General features: G+C 38.9%; 2 protein-coding genes across 2 annotated transcripts; both read left to right on the forward strand.

Annotated features, from left to right (window-relative positions):
* Positions 1 to 4,915: 4,915 nt before the first annotated feature.
* Positions 4,916 to 5,881, forward strand: LOC102253162 (olfactory receptor-like protein OLF3). Its single transcript, XM_005862837.1, has one exon. It carries the CDS (start codon positions 4,916 to 4,918, stop codon positions 5,879 to 5,881), a length of 966 nt encoding a protein of 321 aa, XP_005862899.1.
* A 14,993-nt stretch (positions 5,882 to 20,874) lies between these two features.
* Positions 20,875 to 21,816, forward strand: LOC102253464 (olfactory receptor-like protein OLF3). Its single transcript, XM_005862838.1, has one exon. The coding sequence runs from the start codon at positions 20,875 to 20,877 to the stop codon at positions 21,814 to 21,816; it is 942 nt and encodes a 313-aa protein (XP_005862900.1).
* The last annotated feature ends 972 nt before the right edge of the window (positions 21,817 to 22,788 follow it).

Genomic DNA, 22,788 nt, shown 5'->3' on the forward strand with positions numbered 1-22,788 from the left:
CACAAAAGAGCAATATATGGGAAACAATTGATAAATAGAACTACATTAAAATTAAAAACATCTCTTCATCAGAGACACCATTAAGAAAATGAAAAGTTAAGCCACTTTTTTTGGTGTGATACATATAAATGACAAATGACCCATACTCAAAATATATGTTTTTTTTATTTTTTTATTTTATTTTTATTTTTTTAATTAAATCTTTATTGTTCAGGTTACATTTGTTCCTCTTTTTTTCCCCCTCATAACTCCCATCCTCCCAGTTCCCACCCCACCCTCCGCCCTCACTCCCCACCCACTGTCCTCATCCATAGGTGCACAATTTTTGTCCAGTCTCTTCCCGAATCTCCCACTCCCCTTTCCCCCCCCAAGAATAGTCAGTCCATTCCCTTTCTATGTCCCTGATTCTATTATAATCACCAGTTTATTCTGTTCATCAGATTATTTATTCACTTGATTTTTAGATTCACTTGTTGATAGATGTGTATTTGTTGTTCATAATTTGTATCTTTACCTTTTTCTTCTTCTTCCTCTTCTTAAAGGATACCTTTCAGCATTTCATATAATACTGGTTTGGTGGTGATGAACTCCTTTAGCTTTTTCTTATCTGTGAAGCTCTTTATCTGACCTTCAATTCTGAATGATAGCTTTGCTGGATAAAGTAATCTTGGTTGTAGGTTCTTGGTATTCAGCACTTTGAATATTTCTTGCCACTCCCTTCTGGCCTGCAAAGTTTCTGTTGAGAAATCAGCTGACAGTCGTATGGGTATTCCCTTGTAGGTAATATTAAAATAATTAAAATAATTAAAATTAATCAGAAAAAGAGAGATAACCAAATAGAAGAATGGGCAAAAGATTGAATACCTCAGAAAATTGAATATCCAAATGAGCAATAAATATTTTAAAATATGCAAAACCTCATTAATCATCAGAGAAATATAAAATATAGTAACAATGAGATACTATATATATATATATATATATATCCATCAGAATGGCTAAAATCAAAAGGATTTACAATCCAATGTTAGAGAAAGCTTAGAGCAAATAAATCTTCATACATAGTTGGAGCAAGTATAATGGTACAACTTTAAAAAAAACACCTGACAATGTTAGCTAAAACTGGAAATGCACATAATCTGTGATGGGTCAGTGCTACTACTGGGAAACAGAAATGAATACATATATGGGACAAAAGTTGAGAGAGGTAGTGTGTGTGTGTGTGTGTGTGTGTGTGAATGTTCATAGCAAGTATTGTTTGCAATAGCTACAAACTAGAAACAACCTGAATATATTGTAGAATGGATATATAATTTGAGATGCTTAAAGTGGATAGTAAATTTCTGTATTTGCAGACTATGAGGACAGACATTTAGATACAAAAGCAGTCAAATAATTAGACAAGGCCCATTTAAAAGGAGCCTCCTATCAGTGAGCCAAAATTGGAGAAAGCTCGTGTATGGCTTCAGAATCACGGTGCAGAAAGTATTGTTCATGGTCTCCTATGAGATCTATGAATAATTGGGGGTTTTGGGTCAAATAATGCCAATCATGAGAACATGGACAGAAAGTCATGGGCAAGTTATAACTTCCTCCAAGTGAAAGTTCAACAAAGACCTAAGAGAATGTCTCCAGGGAAACTGGGGCTTTGTTTCTGGGTCAGGAAAAACTAACTTCTCTTACCAGTGAAAGCAGGTGAGAGTTTAAGGTGAGGGAATCACCAGCTAGAGAAGAAGTAACAGGTCTAACAAGCACAGCATAATTGGCCTGCAGAGATTTTATCCCTGAGGGAAAAGAAAGTTACTTCTTCCAAAATCCCACATCCTGCTCAGCTCCACCCTTCCTGGGGCATTGCTGGCCTGTCCTGAAGGTAAGAGAGTCATGCTCAGAGAGTGGGTTCTTGGGACAGGAGTCAGGAAACCAGGCTTTCCTTAACACACAGCTCCTTCCTAGTCTCATGTGATAATTGAATTGAATTGGGTTACTGGAGAGATATGTCCCATTTTGAGGAGCCAAACTGAGGAGAAAGTTCTTTTGGAAAGTTCTTTCTCCTCTGAGAAATGAAGCACCTAGCACAGGTTTTGACAGCATTCATAGGAATCACTGGGCTTAGCTACTACAGGTCACATCCCCTGTACTGCACTGCGCCCCTTAGCACCTGCCCACTGGAAATCTGGACCCAGAGGACAGGTTTGTGCTGACCAGCTCATTCTGAAATGATAATGGTCAAGCAGTATAGATATGCATAAGGAAGTCGGGATGGAGTGGGGAGAACAGCTTTGCCAATGAACATTTTGGGGAAATCTCAAGGTTTCCAGATGGATTTTTTTCTTTAAAGATCACTTGTGATTAACTAGCTTGAATCACAATTCTAGGGGAAAAAGGGGGTACAGGAATGCCATCATTGCCAGTTAAAACACCTCCATTTTACTTTTGAAAATCTGTTTTAATCTCCATTTAATATCAAATTTTCAAAAAATGTTTTAAACTTTTATTTTATTTCTTAACTTAGTCATTCATTTTACTATTGGTGTTACAGCCTTATTTTTTAACCTCCCAACTTTCCTGCCTCTAATGAATTAGGACAGACTTGAAATTATGTTTCCTTTACCCAGAAGAAGAAACTAGGTAATGAGAGTTGAACTGGAAAATTAAAGTTCATTGGCAAAGGAGTTCACTCACTCCTAGGGAGAGGCACTTTACAAAGCATGAAGATGATGCAGAAACAATGATAGGCTAACTAGGGGTATTTCTACTTTTGACCAATACCTTTGTGGGCTTTTAAGGAAAATTGCTGACCAAAGATCAGGGATTACATTCTCTTTGTCAAACCCTTAACTAATTATTACTAGTTTTTAAGAAGTGAAAGACTCAAAACTCCAAGAGATTTACATTAGTCAGGTTTTTTGTTTGTAACAAAATCTTATTTGGTACCTGAGAATACATTAAATAATCACTAATCATAAGTTACCTCCTGCACTATTATTTTTCTTTTTGCCTTCTGCTGGTGAAATTCCTTTACATAAATTGTTTCAGTATTGTAGCAGAATTGGAGACTACCCCGTTCTCCTTCCTTAGCTTAGCTCATAAAAGATCATGCATAGGTGGTCAAGCTCCATTGATGAGCCCTAGGCACAAATTTTTCCCCTGTGAAATCACTTGTCTTTCTCTTATACCTGAGACCCTTAACAGTGATATTTTTGTATTTCAAGTTTTCTTTTTCACTAGGGACAAAAAGGTAGGTTTCCTATTTCTTTGATAGAGATATTGCAAGGTGACTTGTTAACCTTTTGAAGTTCTAGAGTAAGTTTTAAAGAACATTCTGTATTTTTACTGCCTCTCCTTGTGTCCACATAATTTATCTCTTGAAGTGAGAATTGTTTATCAAGCTTAATTTATTCATAGATAAAAGAAGGATTGTCATATGCAGATGCCCATGGACCCCTTTCTTCTGGCTAATCCAAGCACCTCTGGCAGCTTCCTTATCCACAATTAGTTGCTCTTACTGTCATGAATACCCTCAACACAAAGTCTGATTCCCATAACATATTCATTGGTACTATCTGATTACAGCAAGCAAATAATATCTCCTTGGCACTGCTGTGTATGGGTTTCACTTTCTCTACCTAAACGGCAGACTAATTCGAAGGACAATATGTGGAAAACTGAGAGTGGGCTTTGTTGAGTCCATGAGGTTTTTGGAAATCACTTGTGACTTGAATAAGGTGCAAACAGGATTAGTAGAGATAATACTAGAGCTCCAGAGAGAATACTAGAGTGCTTGAGCTTTCTGAAATACCAATATACCAGCAGGATTAGAAAGTTTAAGGATGGTATTGAGCAGACTAGCCTATTGCCTTTTGTCTTGCGAATCATGATAGAGGGAGTAGAGTGCGAGGATGAGAGAAGACAGTTTCTTGGGGGGTGGAGGGAGGCACAGGATAGTCGAGTATTTCAGATGGGGGAAAAAAGGAAAGGAAAGAGTTAATCAACAGTCATTGTACTGAGTTAATTCCAGTTAATTATTTTCCATCACATTATAGTCTCCAATCCATCACGATCACTGTCCAGGATACGTACAAATAGAATCAGTGGGAACGCACAGCCAGCTTTCCATTACCTCTTAGTTAATAGGCTAATATGTATAGCAAGTATTTGAGTTCTTCTTATTTCTTAGGGAAGGTAGTTAATGCCTCCCTGACTTTGATTTATTTCTTGACAGTCGTGCCTGTCAAGAAACACATGTATGGTGTATGTATGGCAGTCCTCTTAGCCTCTCATCCAGATAAAAAGACAGGCAGGTGAAGATTTTTCAAAACTAAGCCCAATGGCCAGGTCTTCATTCTTTATGTCACTGTCTCTGAAATGTAATTTTGACCATTTTTTTTTTGCTATTTAAAACGTCTATTGTATATTTGCCACATCCTAACTTATAACCCCACATTTCTTATTTCAAAAGGTGAAAATTGAGTGTTTTATTATCATAGAGAATCCAGGTGTAAAAATGTCATTAAAAAAAACCTGTTTCTGCCTGTTAGGTTCCATTTAATATGGATTTTGAGAGAGTAAAGAGGTGAAAACAGGTTTCCAAAGGAGAAGTAGACAAACTTCAGGGTTAAGGATTGGCTCTGAAGAAGAAAGTGTGTTTTACAGTTAATCTTTTACTTAAATGTCTAAGCATTCTAATAAAACCTTTCCTACTTAAGGAAGGAGAATAGAAGAATTTTATTTTCTCCTTGAACTTGAGTCATGTTAATGTGTTTTACTATGGTTCCAAACCCTGAAGGAAACAATTAGGGAAACCACGCCATTTAGTTTTAGATGGCTATTTGGTCTACATGCCCTATCAGGCTCTCTGCCACCTTAAGTATCTGGTATTTATTGATTTATAACTGGGGTTTGTCTTCAGAGACTCATGGGCAGGGAAAACCAGACTTTGGTGAGTGAGTTCATTCTCCTGGGCCTGTCCAGCTGCTGGGAAACTCAGGTCTCCCTCTTCTTCCTTTTCCTGGCCATGTATCTGGTGACCATGCTGGGGAACTTTCTCATCCTCCTCCTTATCAGACTGGACAGCAGACTAAATACACCCATGTACTTTTTCCTCAGTGTCCTGTCATTTGTGGACATCTGTTACACCAACAGCACTGTCCCACAGATGCTTGTTCACTTCCTGTCAGCCTGGAAGACCATCCCATTCCAAAGCTGTGTGCTTCAGCTCTATGTGTCCCTGGCTTTGGGTGGGTCTGAGTTCTTCCTGCTGGGAGCCATGGCCTATGACCGCTATGTGGCGGTGTGCCACCCGCTGCACTACACAGTCATCATGCATGGAGGGCTGTGCCTGAGGCTGGCTGCCGGCTGCTTGGTGGCTGGTTTCATGAATTCACTGATGGAAACAATCATCACCTTTCAGCTTCCCCTGTGTCACAACATTATTAACCATTTTGCCTGTGAGACCCTGGCTGTGCTGCGGCTAGCCTGCGTGGACATCTCCTTCAACATGGTCATGGTGGCCATCTCAGGATTTCTGGTGATCATGCTTCCCTGTTCCCTGGTCCTCTTCTCCTATGGTCATATAGTTGCTGCCATTCTGCGTATTCGCTCTGCTCAGGGACGTAGCAAAGCCTTTGGGACCTGTGCTTCCCACCTCACTGTGGTGTCCATGTGCTTTGGAACAGCCATCTTCACATACATGAGACCTGAAGGTGACTCCTCAGCAGAACAGAAGATGACCACCCTCTTCTTTGCTGTGGTGACTCCAATGCTGAATCCTGTAATCTATAGCTTGAGGAACAAGGAGGTGATGAGTGCCCTAAGAAGAGTGGTGAGAAAACTTAAAAAAGGTGAAGTTTCAAAGGAGTCCTACTTCCCTCCAACAGCCTAGAGAACATTTCAGAGAGGAAATGATTGACATGTCCTTTCTCCTCAGATTTGCTGATAAGGTAAATAGTGAGCACATCCTTTTTAGACTGACTTTCCACACCAGTCCACATTTTCACTATGTATCATTGCCCTGTTATACATGTGGTAAAAAAAAAAGAGCGTTCAGTTATTAAACAGAGGTCTGCTGGGTAATCTGTCCTAGAATTCATATTTCCCCATCCCTTTCATAGTCCTCCTGCATATTCCCTCAGGAAGTACCATGTGGACAATGAAAAGTTTCAGGCTGAGTACAACCATACTTCACATCTTGACCCAACGCTCACCAGCAATATGGCTTTGAAAATGTACTTAAGCCCTAACTGGTTTGGCTCAGTGGATGGAGCATCAGCCTGCGGACTGAAAGGTCCCAAGTTCGATTCCAGTAAAGGGCATGTACCTTGGTTGCGGGCACATCCCCAGTTTGGGGTGTGCAGGAGGCAGCTGATCGATGTTTCTCTCTCATCGATGTTTCTAACTCTCTATCCCTCTCCCTTCCTCTCTGTAAAAAATCAATAAAATATGTATTTTAAAAAAAAGAAAATGTACTTAATACCTCTGACCTCCAGTTTCCTCAACTATAAAAAGAATAACCAGTAAGTGTTATTATCCTGAAGATTATAAGTAATCAATATAAAATACCTAGTAGAGTGGTAGCATAGAGTAGATATTCAACTATTTTTAAAAATATTTTTAGGACACAACTACAGGACTAAGCATTATGCAACTTTCTTTCTATATACAATTATTCAAAATGAACTTTTTTCCTATTGCTTTGCCTGTAGTAGATCACTATCCCATGTCTGTGATTTTACAGAGAACCATGGCCTCTATCTATCTATGTATTTATCCATCCATCCATCCATCCATCTATTCTAATCTATTTATCTGTCAAAGCTAAAGTTCTTATTTTTCTTATCTCCAATTCAAACAAGAGGTTTCTCATGTGCTCCAAACACATATGTCTACTGGCTTACTTAACCCCTTCACTTATCACATAGGAATCTCATTTTTAACATAATTAAAATAGAACTATTGCTTTTGCTTCTTCTAGCCCAGGGTACTCCTTTCCTTTTGTCCCAGTATACCTTGACTGTATTAGTAAAAGGAACCATCAGGCACTCAAAATAATTTCTTTATTTATTTTTAATCCTCACCTGAGGATATTTTTTTCCATTGATTTTGAGGGAGAATGGAAGAGAGGGAAAGACAGAGAAAAATATCAATGTGAGAGAAACACATGGATTGGTTGCCTCCTGTGTGAGCCCCGACCAAGGGCCCAGGTTGGGGAGGAGTCTGCAACCAAGATACATGCCTTTGACTGAAATCAAACCTGGGACCCTTCAGTTTGCAGTCTGATGCACTATCCACTGAGCAAAACTGGCTAGGAAAATAATTTCTTTTATATCTAATCCATCAATAGATTCCATGAGCTTTATTAACAAAATATATGATCAGTCTGCTTTCTACATTTTATTCTTTACATAGCAGCTTTAATTTTTAAAATTATTATTTATTTTTGACTTTATGTTGTGAAATAAAACACAGAAGCAGAAAACCACACTAAACAAATGTGTAACTTAGTGAATTATTAGAATACAATACCCCTTGTAACAAACACTCAAGTAAAAAAGCAGATCTGGCAGCTACGACAGAAGCCCCTCATGTGCTTGTCCTAATCACAACTCCTTTTCCCCCAAAATACTATCTTGACCTTTGTAGCAATCACTTACTTGTACTTCTTTATGGCTTTATTACCCAAACAAACATCCCTAGTCATTGTAGTTCAGTGTCATTACCCAAACAAACATCCCTAATCATTGTAGTTCAGTCTCATTCAATTTGATATGTCTATGAAGTCTCTCTCATTGATCAGTCCCCTCTAACTCTTTATTGCCATACAATTTATTTGAGTGACCTGGACCATTTGACCTGAGAAGGCATCTTTACCTTAGGAAATAAATCAGGGCACATCTTTATACTGTTTACAGTAGAATCCAGACTCCACACATGCAAGGCACGATGTGATCCAGCAGTAGCATGCTTCTTCGTCTGTTCCCATCCCCTCTCTTACTGCATTTGTGGCACATTGGTTACCTGGCAAGAGTCAGAAGAAAACAGATAAATCTCTATAAAAGGAAATTTTATTTTTCCACAAGTCATCATATTCATGGAGAAAATAATTATAGACTTAAGTTTCTTGTGTATGAAAGCTGAGACTTATGCAATGTATTAATTTACTAATAAATACTAATAGCTTAATCATAAATACTGACTTTCACTGGAAATTTTGAATCCTATCAATTAGCATCATAAGTCGTGCTAAAATTTCTGAATAAAATCTCAACAGCAAAGGTTTTTTGATCTCCCACTTTTTAAAAGAAGAAAATCCAAGTTGCTGCCTTGGAAAAGGAGTCTTGCCCTCACCGGTTTGGCTCAGTGGATAGAGTGTCAGCCTGCAGACTGAAGGATCCTGAGTTTGATTCCAGTCAAGGTCTCATACATCAGTTGCAGGCTACTCCCTGGCCCGGGCCCTGGTCAGGGCTCGTGCAGAAGGCAACCAATAGATGTGTTTCTCTCACATTGATATTTCTCTCTGTCTTTCCCTCTCTCTTCCACTCTTTCTAAGAATCAATGGAAAAATATCCTCCGGTGAGGATTAAGGAAAAAGAAAAGAAAGGCAGTGTTGTATTTACCAGCTAGACTATAAGCTTCTTGAGAGCAAGGACTATTCATTTAAGCATATTTGTATTTGTGGTGCCTTAACAATACTAATAATTCCTGCTGATTGAATAGTTTATTGATTGAAATTTTCTTTACTATTTTAGGAGTTGCCTTTTCTGAAGTATATAATGACCATATGTGTTGGAATTTATAATATCCTATCTAATAAAGAGGGAATATGCTAATTGGCCCTCATGCTGTCACAAAGATGGCAGCTCCCACAGCCAATAAGGAGGGAATATGCTAATTGACTGCCCCACTCTCTAAGATGGTGGCACCCACAGCCACAAGATGGCGGCGCCGAGTCCCCTCGGCCCCGCCAGGATGGCAGGCACGCGGCAAGGCCCCGAGGCACAGGCAATCCTCAGATGGTGGCTGCCCAGCCACCTAGGGCTGCCTGAGGCTCAAGTAACCAGGGCCGGCCAAGGCTTGCGCTGCTGGCAGTGGCAGCAGCAGAGGTGTGATGGGGCGTCACCTTCCCCTAATCGCCAGGTCGCTTCCTGCCCCTAAGGGCTCCTGGACTGTGAGAGGGGAAGGCCAGGCTGAGGGAATTTTCATGCACTGGGCCTCTAGTTAATAAATAAATAAAACTTTAAAACTCTCAGGTGCAGAGTGGAATTAATTGATTAATAATACTCCCCAGTACATGGGACATTAATACATTACACAGGCCTTTTATTAATTTTTAAAAATTAATTATTTCAAAATTCCATCTCTACTTTTATTTCTAATTTCTAATGTGTTTGATACATATAATTGAATTGAGGTGCATTTATGTATTTTTAAAAATTCTTCATTGTTTAAAGTATTACATATAGTATTACATATGTCTCCTTTTCCCCCCATTGACCTCTCCCCTGCCACCCCAACCCTCAGCACATGCCCTCACCCCCCTAGTGTCTATGTCCATTGGTTATGCTTATATGCATGCATACAAGTCCTTTGGTTGATCTCTTACCCCCTCTTGGCCCTCTCCTGCCTTCCCTCTGAAGTTTATGTATTTTTTTAAAGTGCATTATATTGTTAACTACTCATCCTTTGTCTATACTACATAACACTAGACTTTAAAGATCTACATGTATATTTAAGACCCATACATATTGCTCATTTATTACTTCTGTTCATAGTAATCCATGGTGCTCACAATATTTTAGCTATAACTCTTTGTTATGGAACCCAACTACCCCTCCCCCATCCCCCCAATCACATATAGCCCCATATTGAACATCATAATATATGCACACTTAAGTACCCATGTGAGAATTTATTTAGGGAATACACACAGCAGTCAAGTTGCTAGGTCATAGAATATTCTCTCCAGAATCTATACTAATAATAGGGTAATATGCAAATTGGCCGGGACGCCATCACAGTAACGACCGATCAGCGGGCTGCATGCGCAGCAGGAGCGGGTGGGCAGGGACTTGCAGCGTTGGGGCCCCAGCCAGGGGCAGGGCTGTGGCGAAGAGGCCCCTCCTCTGCGGCCCCAGTCAGGGGTCCACAGGTGCGCAGAGGTCCGCAGGCCTCTGCTGTGGCCTGGCCTGGGGGCAGGGCTGCAGCGGGGACCTCCATGTGTTTGTGCCAGGGGTCTGCAGGCCTTCCCCAGCTCCGGCCTACCTCTTTGGGGAAATCCATTGAGGAGCCCCGGATGGGTGGACTGGGACTACCTCTTTGGGGCAATGGATCGTGGGGTTCCCACACTGTGACAGGGCACAGGCCAGGCTGGGGGACACCCCCCCCCACCCCGAGTGCACAAATTTCATGCCCTGGGCCACTAGTAGCTTTATAACTCTATACCCCTTTAGTGCATGAGAGTTCTTATCTACACAGAGCCTGCACACTTTGAATTTTTTTCTAGCCTAAAAGATATAAAATTGTTTTATTTTTATTACTTGATAAGTAATTGATATGAATTACTTATGCTGCACTCCTGATTCTTGTCTCCCTTCACCCCACCTTGCTCTATCCATGCCTCCCCACCTCAGTTCATGGTAACTGCGTCACCACTGTGATCAGGCCATTTACTACTCTTTCTCTCACAAATGATTAAAATCTACAAGAATATCCTATTGTTGCTGCTTTCTAGATCTAAACAGAATATGCTCAGTTCTCATTCTCCCACTCTTACATGCTGGTGCAAGCCCCCATCTCTTCCACTTGGGTCCTGCAAAGGTCTGCAACAAATTTCTCTGCTTCTACTCTTGCATCCCAGCCCTCAGAGCAATCCCTTTAAAACATAACTCAAATCATGTCATTTCTCTTGTGAGTGTTAATATTTTCTCCATCTGTGTTGAAAAAATATTTGTTAAATACCTGTTATGTGCTACACACTCTTCTAGGTGTTGTGGATACAACAGTGAAAAGCAAACAACAATCTCTGCTTTCCTGGAGATTACATTCTAGTTAAAGGAAATAGACAATAAATATAATAAATAAGTATTATATGGAGTATGTTATGTGGTTTTTATTGCTATAGAGAAAAGTAAAATAGAAAAGGTAGGTAAAGAATACTGGGAAGACAAAGTTTTGGCAGAGTACTCGATAGAAGTCATATACTAGTATACTCTCTGTTAAGGGATCCCTAAATGCTTTATAATTTATGTTGCATTTATAACTGGCATTTATTTTTTTAGTTGGTATTACTGATGTACATAAATGCTCTTGATTTCTGTAAGGTGGTTTTGTATCTAGTTCTTACTTATTAAATCTAACATATTGTTGAATATTTTCCCCTACATATATACAGTGGGGCCTTGACTTACTAGTGTCCCGACTAATGAGTTTTTCAAGATACGAACAGTCTCTCGGCCTGGCGCAGCGAACGTCACAGTGAACGCCACAACATCAGCCCAGCATCACGTGTCTCACTCGTTCACTTTAAGATTTGACATACGAGTAATTTGAGTTATGAGCTCCGTCATGGAACGAATTAAACTCGTAAGTCAAGGCCCCACTGTAATCTTATCATCTGTACATAGTGATAGTTCTTCTTATAAACTTGGTACATCTTAATCTATTTTTTTATTCTTAGGCCAGGACTGCTAATGTCATATCACACAGTAGCTATGATAGCAGATATCCCTTCTTGTTCCTGATCCAAAGCAAAGCATCTATAGATTCTCCATTAATTATAATGTTTGTTGTGGATTTCGGGTATTTAACCTTCATTAAGTTAAGTTTTTGAGAACAAAGTGTAATAAAGTGAGGGTGTGCCTGCCTTGGTATATAGCAAAATATATTATAAAGTAACTACTATTAAAACTATGGTATTGGTATAGAAAAAGACAGGCATCCATGAATCAAAATATAAACCCAAAGAAACTTTTGTAAATGGGATTTAGTATTAAATTTCAAATAAATTTAGGAAAATAGAGTCTACTAAATAAATGATGTTAGGACAAATGGCTACACTAACAGGAAAAGGAAATGTCATCTTTTCTATGGTATGTCATAAAAATGAATTTATAATATTTAAAGGTGAGGAAATATATTTTGTAAATGAGTTTATGTCTGTTGCCTTCCCTTCTAAAAACATACCAAATAATGGTAAAGGGATAAAAAATGATATAGTAAATCCACAAAGTGAAGAGCACAATAAGTAAAAAAGAAGTACAAATAGGTAGTCACAGAATAGTCATGAAGATGTAAAGTACAACATAGGGAATATAATCAATATTATTACAATAAGTATGTATGGTGCCAAGTGGGTACTGGACTTATAGGGAGGATCACTTTGTAAATTATATAAATATCTAACGACCATGCTGTATACCTGAAACTAATATAAAAGAATATTGAATGTCAACTGCAATTGATATTTGTAAAAAAAAAAAAGACCCAAAACAGTATTTTATGAGAAATGCCAGTAACATTTGGAGACTAGAAAAGCAACTTTGTTTTGGTCTCTTTTGTCTTTTTGAAGATCCAAAGCTAACTTGGACTTGGTTAAAATTCCCCTTCTAACTGCAGCACTCACATGGGTAGCCCTCAGCAGACAGATTGTTTATTGTGCTTAGAAAGTTGGCTGGGAGATGATGCTGTTGCCGCCAGCTCCCAGAATAAGTTGGGAGAGGAAACCACAAGCCCTTTCCTGGGGCAGTGCCAGGTGGCCAGGCAGAGAGCAGCCTGGTCGCTGTCACCTGGACAAGGCACACGAGTGGAAGTCTTCACTCTCACTCTTGTGGAAGGGGAGAGAGGCACACACTGGGCCTCTGCATGTTTCACTGTACCGTGCTCAACATCCTCAGTGGTGTTTGTTTACACAGGGTGATTGCACTTTTCTTAGCAATTCTGAACCCTGAACATCTCTAAGTACAAACCAGGGTTTATAGGAAGGCTGTCTTCCTTAACATGAAAGGAAAGGCAAAGTTCTAAAAGGTTACAGGATGTGATGGTTGATTCCAAAGGTGGAGACCAGCCCAATAGTAAGCAGCATCTGTCTAGGGCAGTGATGGCGAACCTTTTGAGCTCAGCGTGTCAGCATTTTGAAAACCCTAACTTAACTCTGGTGCCGTGTCACATATAGAAATTTTTTGATATTTGCAACCATAGTAAAACAAAGACTTATATTTTTGATATTTATTTTATATATTTAAATGCCATTTAACAAAGAAAAATCAACCAAAAAAAATGAGTTCGCGTGTCACCTCTGACACGCGTGTCATAGGTTCGCCATCACCGCCCTAAGCTGACCTGGAGGCCCGAAGTTACGGGAGAAGCTGAATGCCCAGCACGCTTCACTTCTCATTTGCTCAGCACATATGAATGGAGCACGTGCTGTGGGCAGCCACCAATGATTACAGCATCTACCATGTGAGTGACACCCACGTGCCACTGACCTAGGTGCTTTGAATGACCTGCCTCATTCAGTGCTCACAACACCCAACACTGAGATTATTAAGTCCATTTTACATAGTAAGGGAAAGAGACTCATATTGTAACTTGAACTGCACTTGCTTTAAATGGCAAGCTTTCCCCGCCTTGCACAGGATAGCCTCCTTCACTCTCCAAAGGTGGGTCTGTCATTTTTCAGCCTTTCTTCAACACTTAATGGGGAGCATGAATTACAAAACCAGGTCCTGTAATCCATGCCTTCTCCTGTATTCTTTGAGCCTAAGAGTGTGATGTATTTGTCCTCTAGTAACAAGTTGTCCTAAGAAAAATGCTCTGGCTATCCAAATTAGGACGCCAGCACCGTGCAACTGTTTTAGGGATTCCCCACGTGGATGAGCCTGAGAATGCTGAAGAGTCAGTGCTAGATTTGCAGTCATGAACTCTGCTTTTCACTGTCTCCTGGAAACTGGTCAGGTGCCAGGTCTGTGCTGATGGGCCTCTTCTTTGCTGATGGAGTAGAAAGATGAGCACCCCCCCCCCACCCCCAGAGACTTGCTCTTTTCTCTCCATACCAAATTTCTGTTTGGAGAACAAGTTTTTAAAGTAACACCATGTATGAAGTGCTTTCCACAATTGCACATCTGGGACTGGGCAGAAATATAATTTGGCTTCTCTAGGTCCCAGTGTACACATTTGTGTGCTGAGGTCAGTTAGCTGGTGTATGTTTTGAAAATAGTGTTATATTTTCAAGTTTATTTCCATTTGCATAATAATAAATCATTTTTGTTATTTTTGCTGTTGTAGGTAACTATGCGTATATTCCTCTGGGAGAGAGATTATTTATGCCATTATCTTTTTAAAAAGTATTTTTATTGATTTCAGAATAGAAGGGAGAGAGAGAGAGAGAGAGAGAGAGAGAGAGAGAGAGAGAGACACATCAGAGATGAGAGAGCATCATTGATCAGCTGCTTTCTGAACACCTCACACTGAGGATAGAGCCCGCAACCCAGGCATGTGCCCTGACCAGGAATCCAACCGTCACCTCCTGGTTCATAGGTTGACGCTAAACCACTGAACCATGCCAGCTGTGCTATGCCATTATCTTCATTTTACAAATGTGAAAACTGATGTGGTAAGATTTTAGAATAAATGCTTTTTCATAAAGCATCAGTCCATGGAAAGGGTCTTTCAAAATGAAAATAAAATGTTTGAGTTTCATGAAAACAATCCAAAGAAAGAAATCTGTTGTTGGTAATGATAAATGCAGGTATTCTACTTGATTTAAAAAATTGTGTGGCCCTGGTCGGTTTGGCTCAGTGGATAAAGCGTCGGCCTGCGGACTGAAGGGTCCCGGGTTCGATTCCGGTCAAGGGCATGTACCTTGGTTGCGGGTACATCCCCGGTGGGGGGTGTGCAAGAGGAAGCTGGTCGATGTTTCTCTCTCGTCGATGTTTCTAACTCTCTGTCCCTCTCCCTTCCTCTCTGTGAAAAATCAATAAAATATATTTAAAAAAAAAAATTGTGTGACTGGTTCTAGCTTGATGCTCATCCTTTAAGTACTTTGGGGCAAAGAAAAGAAAACAGCCCGATAATGGCAAAGGGCTGGAAAGGAGCTGAGCAGGGAGGAGGGGAGACTCTGCCCACAGGAGGCAGATGGACCCGGAAGCCCTTGCTTTTCCTCCAGCTCAAATCCGTGCCATCCCCCCATTTCTTCCTGCTCTCTATCATTTTACTTAGTTTTCTCTTCTTTATCCCACATCTATCTCCTCTTAAAATGATTCTAAAAACTCTGAGAAAAGGAATGTGAGTTTGTGAACATCTCCACCGTGCTTTTCAATGCAGAGACGACTCTGGTGAAGTACTGCTCCTCTTTACGAAGCAGATTATAATAAAGGGGCCAAAGAGCAGAAATTAAGCTTGTGTGGAAATATACAGTAATGCCAAATATACATGTCTTAATGAAGTGTTTTTGAGTCTTCTAGCTCTTGGTGGGGAATTTTGGGTTTTTCAGTAATGTAACTGAAAAAAAAATGTCCTGGAGATTTTTGTATGTGCATATGTGCATATGTGTGGGGCTGTTGTCTTGAAAGATCTCACTTTTCAGATTTTCTGAGGATCCATTGATCTCTCTGGTAAGTATATTTTGATCAAGGTTTCCACCATGAGAGTACCAAATTCTATAAAAATCTCACTGTAAGAAATGACTGAACACCACACACCGAGACAGAATACCAGGATAAATAAAATATTGGAAGCCCTGGCATACATATAGCTAGCAATGTGTAAATTTATTAAATGTCAAGAAAATGGCATTTTCATACTTTCCATTTCTTCCTCATATGGTTTCATTTTTATTGCCTTGGTTTCTTCATTGTGCTCTTCTTTTTCTTTGACTTCCTCTCTGATTTTCTTTCTTACCATCCATTTTCTCTTTTTTAGTTTGTTCCATATTAGCTTATTAATATCTTCTCTCATTATTCTTATTTACATTTTGGTATCCCCTCCTTTTCTCTCATTTGTCCATTTTGCACAACTTTCTCTTTTAAATATTTGTTTACCTATCTACATTTATTTATTTAAATTTGGGCTAGTTTTGATTTTTTGAGAAAGACATTTAGAAAGACATATCACTGGTCTGTGAAAACTTTCTTAAAAATTGAAGTGAAATTCACATAACATCAAATAGTACACAATTCAGTGGCATTTAGTATGTTCACAATGTTATTTTGGTTTTATATTTGTGAGTGTACAACTAAGCAGGTATGAAAAGGCATCTGTGAACAGCTTGGGCACAAGCGAGTATATTTGTGTGTGGGACCTGAGAGGACACTATGGAAAGAAAACATTCCTATGACTGTGGAAAGAATTCCTGCTTCTCTTCTCTGTAGTGATTTCAGCTTAACTACACAGCTGCTCAACATGTTATCGCTGTCTTTGATGTGATTGCCAAATGACTGGGAAATATAACCTCTTTTTTTATGTTAGTGTGACAGTACTATTTACACAAACAGTGAGGGATATGTAAGCACTACTTATAAGTGCTCACAACCACAAGGAATAAATTCCAAGTTCCCGTGGGAGTGACTCAGAAGGGAAAAGTCTTTCCAACCAGATAAGATGCATCCCCACAGTCCAGGATCCTTTGTCGTGCTTCACCTTCTACCAGTTAGGGATATTCTTTGAACTAGACAAAAATATCCTTAGCTTCACATTTTCTTTTGAATGCTAATTTAAAAAAATAAACATTTGATTTATCTTTTTCTGATATTAGACCATTATTGTGTCCTTATAGTCTATAAGCAGAGCCCTTTATTTTTTTCTTAGAGGAAGAAAAGACTTCCTGCCATGGATCTACTCTACGTTGTTGTATTCATCGCCATATCCAACACAAAGTAGAAGCATGATTGCCTTTTCAAATGTATAAAAGAGGACAGTTAGTCACATACATCAAGAAGAGTTCCTAATGGGAGACATGTGCTGCGCTCCTGTTTCTCCTTGACATGCTGGCCATGTGGCTTAAAGGCCAGACTTTAATTTCACAGGTGAGTGGGAGGGGCTTCTCTGGTCAACCATGATTCTGAAGTGAATGGGACCAAAAGTAAGAAGTCAGTCCTCTTGATATATCTCCTGATTTTTGTGTTAGGTGAGTCCACAACCTTTGAACAGTGACTGTCACTGTGCTGTACAAACACAGGGTCATGCTATGTAGAGGAGGAGCATAGCAGATGTACTCCAGGTTATCAGATAATCAGTTTACCTGCTGACTCCTCCACTATCTACTCACTTCACCTCTTTTTCTCTATCTGCAAAATAGAGATAATAAGCCAAAATTCAGTATTGTGAAGATTGTTATATGACATTATATTACATTATATTAATAGATATATAAAGATTCAATAGAATGCCTGGTACAGAGTAGGTGTTTAGCAAATAAAGTGTTCATATCAACTTGATATAGAAAAAAGTGTAGCTATGGTTTTAAATTCTTCTCTTAACATTCCTCCCACCCCCGGGAGTTTTTGGTCTTGGCTTGGCAAGAGTATTTCAGGAGCTTGTTTGCTCTCTTCCCATAATCTGCCACCAAACAACGGACAAGACTGACAAGGTTTTCTGAAATTGATCCTGGCTGTTCAATGATTCACAGGGTAATTGAGTTGGGTAACTTATTTAAAACAATTTTACAAAGAAACAGATTTTACTTTGACATATCACTTTTTAAAAATATCAAATATATTTTATTTTTAAAAATTGCTTACACAAATAACATGTCACTTGGAAATACACTTGCTTGACTACATAACTAAGCAAAAACAACATGGCTTTAAGCACAAATACCTTCCTAAGAGTATATTTTTGGAAATAGGTAGGAAACATCACTTGTTTTGTTGTTGTTTGTTTGATTTTTAAAAACTGACATTTGTTTAAGTCCTGGTTATAGAATTTCAAACAGTGTAAATGAATTTACCATTAACCATCACCTTCAATCCATGCCACCTATGCGCACATACAGACCTGCTGATATACCTGGAGGAGCTGCTGCATCACACTTACACTTGAGCTGTTGGCTGATGGGACTAAAGAAAGGTTATTTGGAATAAGTCTTACATACAATGTAGAACAAAATCACTGGTGTGCCTCTAAAGAAAGGTCACAATAGAAATACTTCTAGAAAGTAATTTATCCTACTTTGGTATGTTTTAGGTTTTATTTGTGATTTGCATAGTTGTTTAACCCAAACACAGAGTAGGCAACACAAAATAACTATTGATTTCTTCAACATCTATGTTGTCAGCAAATTTTGAAATATGTGTATATATATCTTTAGATGCCAACTATAGCCATCAGGATATTAGGTGGGAAAGAGAAAATAAAGGGAAAAGTAAACACATGTGAAGGAAATATAGTTAAAATATTTAGACTTAAAATGATATCCCTAGGGAAAATAGTTATAGTTTTCCAGAAAACTCCCTTGCCTATCAACGTGGATCTGATGATGCCCTCAATCCAAATATTCTGAAAACTACAAGAGTAGGAAGCCACATGTTGGGTACAAAGCAGTTGGGTGGGGAAGGATGGATGGGTCTTGCATTTAGCTGTATTTTGTAGTGTATTTCTTTTAGCTATTGGTGAATTTCCAAAAAGCATTGGAGTATCTGAAGTACATTTACATAAGGCTAAGAAAGCACTGTAAACATTACCCATCCATATTTTTATCCGGGCTTTCATGACTAGGAAATGTTCCAACCAGTCTAATGACAATATTTTCTATTCCAGAGTAGAATGTAGCAGAACAAAAAGAAATAGGTGTACAAATAGATATGATGCAAAAGAAAATTACAAAGAAGGGATTACAAAAAATTAAGGCTATGCTATTGATTTTTAGCCATGAGGCTAAAAAAACCTGTTAATACTAAACGTTCTAGAAAATATCATTATTGATTGTAAACCACCTATTTTTTTCATGAAGATTTTGACTCCTTTATTTTTTCACACAGTGAAGAGTCTTACATATTTAGGCATTTTATATTTCTTTGCCAGTCCTGTAGCTGAGTATCTTGTTCCAATTAAATTTGGTGTGGGTGACTGAAGCTTCCAGTACAAGGGCTTGAGGGTGGTACCTGACATTGTTTGATCATTTCTATTGTGTGACAATTTCTGAAAGCTGTTTTATTTTTAAAAATATTTTTATTGATTTCAGAGAGGAAGGGAGAAGGAGAGAGATATAGAAGCATCAATGATGAAAGAGACTCATTGATCAGCTGCCTCCTGCATGCACCCTACTGGGGATCGAGCACACAACCTGGACATATGCCCTGACCTGGAATCGAACCAGGACCTCCTGGTTCATAGGTCGATTCTCAATCACTGAGCCATGCTGGCTGGGCTGAAAGCTCTCTTTTTAATAAGTTTCTCAAAATTTTGGAGTTTATTCAAAACAATACTAAATCCTGAATATTTGATGACTAACCATCTGAATATTGCTATCTTGATAATAATGAACTATAATCTTAAGTCCCCCAAACCACCTGTGTCATTCATTGGTGGTATGATATCGAACATTTTGAAAGGTTGAAACTTGAACCTTTCAATAAATTTAACTGTAGTCTGCTGTACATCTATAGTTAGGGCATGAATAATCTAGGGAGCCATTTGAATAACGATCTTACATGTATTGTCACAGGATTGTCTCCAAAACCTCAGATTCCCATCTGTATGCTTTAGTTATGGATCACTTATTTCCTTCTGTAAGTGAGAAAACATAAGAGAAATTTTGTTTGGGGGTCAAAAAACTACTACTGCCTATGACATTACCATATGTTCTATAATTATGACCTGATCTTCTATCCTTCTATCTTCACTGGTGAGGTTATATCAATGTTATATTGTGAGTGAATGAGCTGTCTTTTCCTTAAGAAAATATGTTATTAAGTAATAACCTGACATCAATAAACACTCCATTAAATTCCTCTTGTGGGGCATAAGTGATGAATTTTAGAAGCTATGTATACCTTCTCTATGCAACACCTGATAATTGAATTAGACCACCTTAGGTTGATCTTGCCTAACTGAGCCACTTGTGTGAGGTAGGTTGAGAAGAGGCCTTCTACTTGACACTCTCAAAGTAAAAATACAGCCCAGCCAGTGTGGCTCAGTTGTTGAGCATTGACTCATGAACCAAGAGGTCATCAGATCAATTCCTGGTCAGGGCACGTGCCCAGGTTATGGGCTCAATCCCCATTAGGGGTTGTACAGGAGGCAGCCTATCAATGTTTCTCTCTCATTGATGTTTATATCTCTTCTTCCTCTCTCTCTAAAATCAATGAAAGTAAAAAGACAAGTTACAGAAGATAAATTCAAAATAATTTAGTAAAAAAACACCTATAAGAATATTTATATTTAAATCATTTAGGATTTCATAGATACATTGCACTGAGGAGAGGTAAGTAGGGTTGTGTCAGAAATATTTAGAGTGGAAACCTAGTAAATAAAAAGCAGTTAAATGGTATTGGACATTATTCCGAAGTATACTTCCATGTGGACCAAGAACTTTCTCACCAGAAAGACAGGGATTATATAACAACTATTAAATTGAGTAAGATTTTAAATCCTACTTCATTCATTACCTTCTCCCATTTAAGAACAGATGTTTGGGAGAAATTATGTTCCAGTTAATTGAACACCAAGAATGTAATTTCTTTTCTCCTTGATTTTCAGCTGCACAGCTGGATCCCATTGTGTTCTTCATCTATGGATATGTTCAAGCAGAGTTTGGCTGATGTGTTCTAGAGAAACTTTAGGTTTAGATGGGTAGGTTCTCTATATGGTGTAAAAGCCACCCTTTCAATCCTGAGTTTTCATGATTGTTATATCAACACCTTTAGTTTAAATCCTCAGGAACTCATGGGCCAGGAAAATAAAACCCAGACATGGGTGAGTGAGTTCTTTCTGCTGGGGCTGTCCAGTGACTGGGGAGCACAAGTGTCCCTCTTTGTCTTGTTCCTGATCATGTACTTGGTGACCATTGTGGGAAATCTCCTCATTCTTCTTCTGATCAGACTGGACAGCAGGCTTCATACCCCTATGTACTTCTTTCTTACTGTTTTATCTTTTGTGGACCTTTGTTATGCAAACAGTATTGCCCCACAAATGCTAGCCCACTTGCTCTCAGCCCAGAAGTCCATCCCATTCCAAAGCTGTGTGCTCCAGCTCTATGTGTCCCTGGCTTTGGGCGGGTCTGAGTTCTTCCTGCTGGGAGCCATGGCCTATGACCGCTATGTGGCGGTGTGCCACCCGCTGCACTACACAGTCATCATGCATGGAGGGCTGTGCCTGAGGCTGGCTGCCGGCTGCTTGGTGGCTGGTTTCATGAATTCACTGATGGAAACAATCATCACCTTTCAGCTTCCCCTGTGTCACAACATTATTAACCATTTTGCCTGTGAGACCCTGGCTGTGCTGCGGCTAGCCTGCGTGGACATCTCCTTCAACATGGTCATGGTGGCCATCTCAGGATTTCTGGTGATCATGCTTCCCTGTTCCCTGGTCCTCTTCTCCTATGGTCATATAGTTGCTGCCATTCTGCGTATTCGCTCTGCTCAGGGACGTAGCAAAGCCTTTGGGACCTGTGCTTCCCACCTCACTGTGGTGTCCATGTGCTTTGGGGCTACCATCTTCACCTACCTGGGGCCACGGTCAGCATCCTCAGTGGAAGAGGAGAAGATGGTTGCTCTATTCTACGCTGTGGTGGCACCTATGTTGAACCCCTTGATTTATAGCTTGAGAAATAAGGAAGTTATGGCTGCTGTCTGGAAAATTTTAAAGAAATTTAGAGATAAAAGATAAAGACTGTAAGAAATTCTTATCAAAACACAAAGGATATCACATTTACACTGAAGAAAATTATTATGGTCAGACCCTTGCATTTGAATGATTAATGAATTTCTTTACATAGGCCAATATCAGATAAGTTATGCCAGTGATCCATGGGAGACCCTTGTCTTAGATCATCTTGTCTCACATATCCAGTGGTATTTAGACTTTATCTAACCATTTTTGGTTTTACTGGTGTATCAGTGGCTAAAGGAATGATCTGTGGCTTCATCAGTGGCATTAATTGCATTAGAAAGTGTTATGCAAATGTCACTATATCTATTTCCAAAATTATTCATCACCGTAGTCTTTTATTTAACTAATTTTCCAAGACTTGTTTCCTATAAACTGGTTACAAAGTCTCCACACCCATTGAAATCCTTTAAAAACTTAAATGTAGGTATGTATATTTATTCTACTAATTGTTATTATTGATTTTCACATATCACACCAATCTGCCAAGATTATTTTGAATTTTTATTCTCCAATTTATCACATTAGTTTACTTTCTCTTTCTGTTCCATAGAAAAAAATAAGCAGAAAAAGTTATGAAAAGAAATACCAAATAGTACATGTTCATTATATATCACTGTGAACCTACCTCCAGGTAGTAAAAATAGGACCAGATGTCATATAATTGAAATCATGTAGTATGTAGCCTTTTCAGATTGACTTTTTTTGCCTTAGTGTTATACATTTAAGTTTCCTTTATGTCTTTTCATGGCTTCATAGTTTTTTTCTTTCTGGAACTGAATAATATTCGATTATCTCTATGTAGTACAGTTTGTGCTACTGAAAGACACATTGTTTTCAAATTTTGGTAATTATGAATACAGCTGCTAGGTTTTGTGGAAATATTTTCAAACCCTTTGGGTAAATACCAAGACACATAATTGCTAGATCACATGGTAAATATATGTTTAATTTTGTAAAAAAAAACAAACA

Source organism: Myotis brandtii, unplaced genomic scaffold (genome assembly GCF_000412655.1).
Source record: "Myotis brandtii unplaced genomic scaffold, ASM41265v1 scaffold168, whole genome shotgun sequence".
Lineage (NCBI taxonomy): Eukaryota > Metazoa > Chordata > Mammalia > Chiroptera > Vespertilionidae > Myotis > Myotis brandtii.

What these genes read in the sequence shown, in the direction of transcription:
- LOC102253162 (XM_005862837.1), top strand. Translation starts at nt 4,916, where the DNA reads ATGGGCAGGGAAAACCAGACTTTGGTGAGTGAGTTCATTCTCCTGGGC.
- LOC102253464 (XM_005862838.1), top strand. Translation starts at nt 20,875, where the DNA reads ATGGGCCAGGAAAATAAAACCCAGACATGGGTGAGTGAGTTCTTTCTG.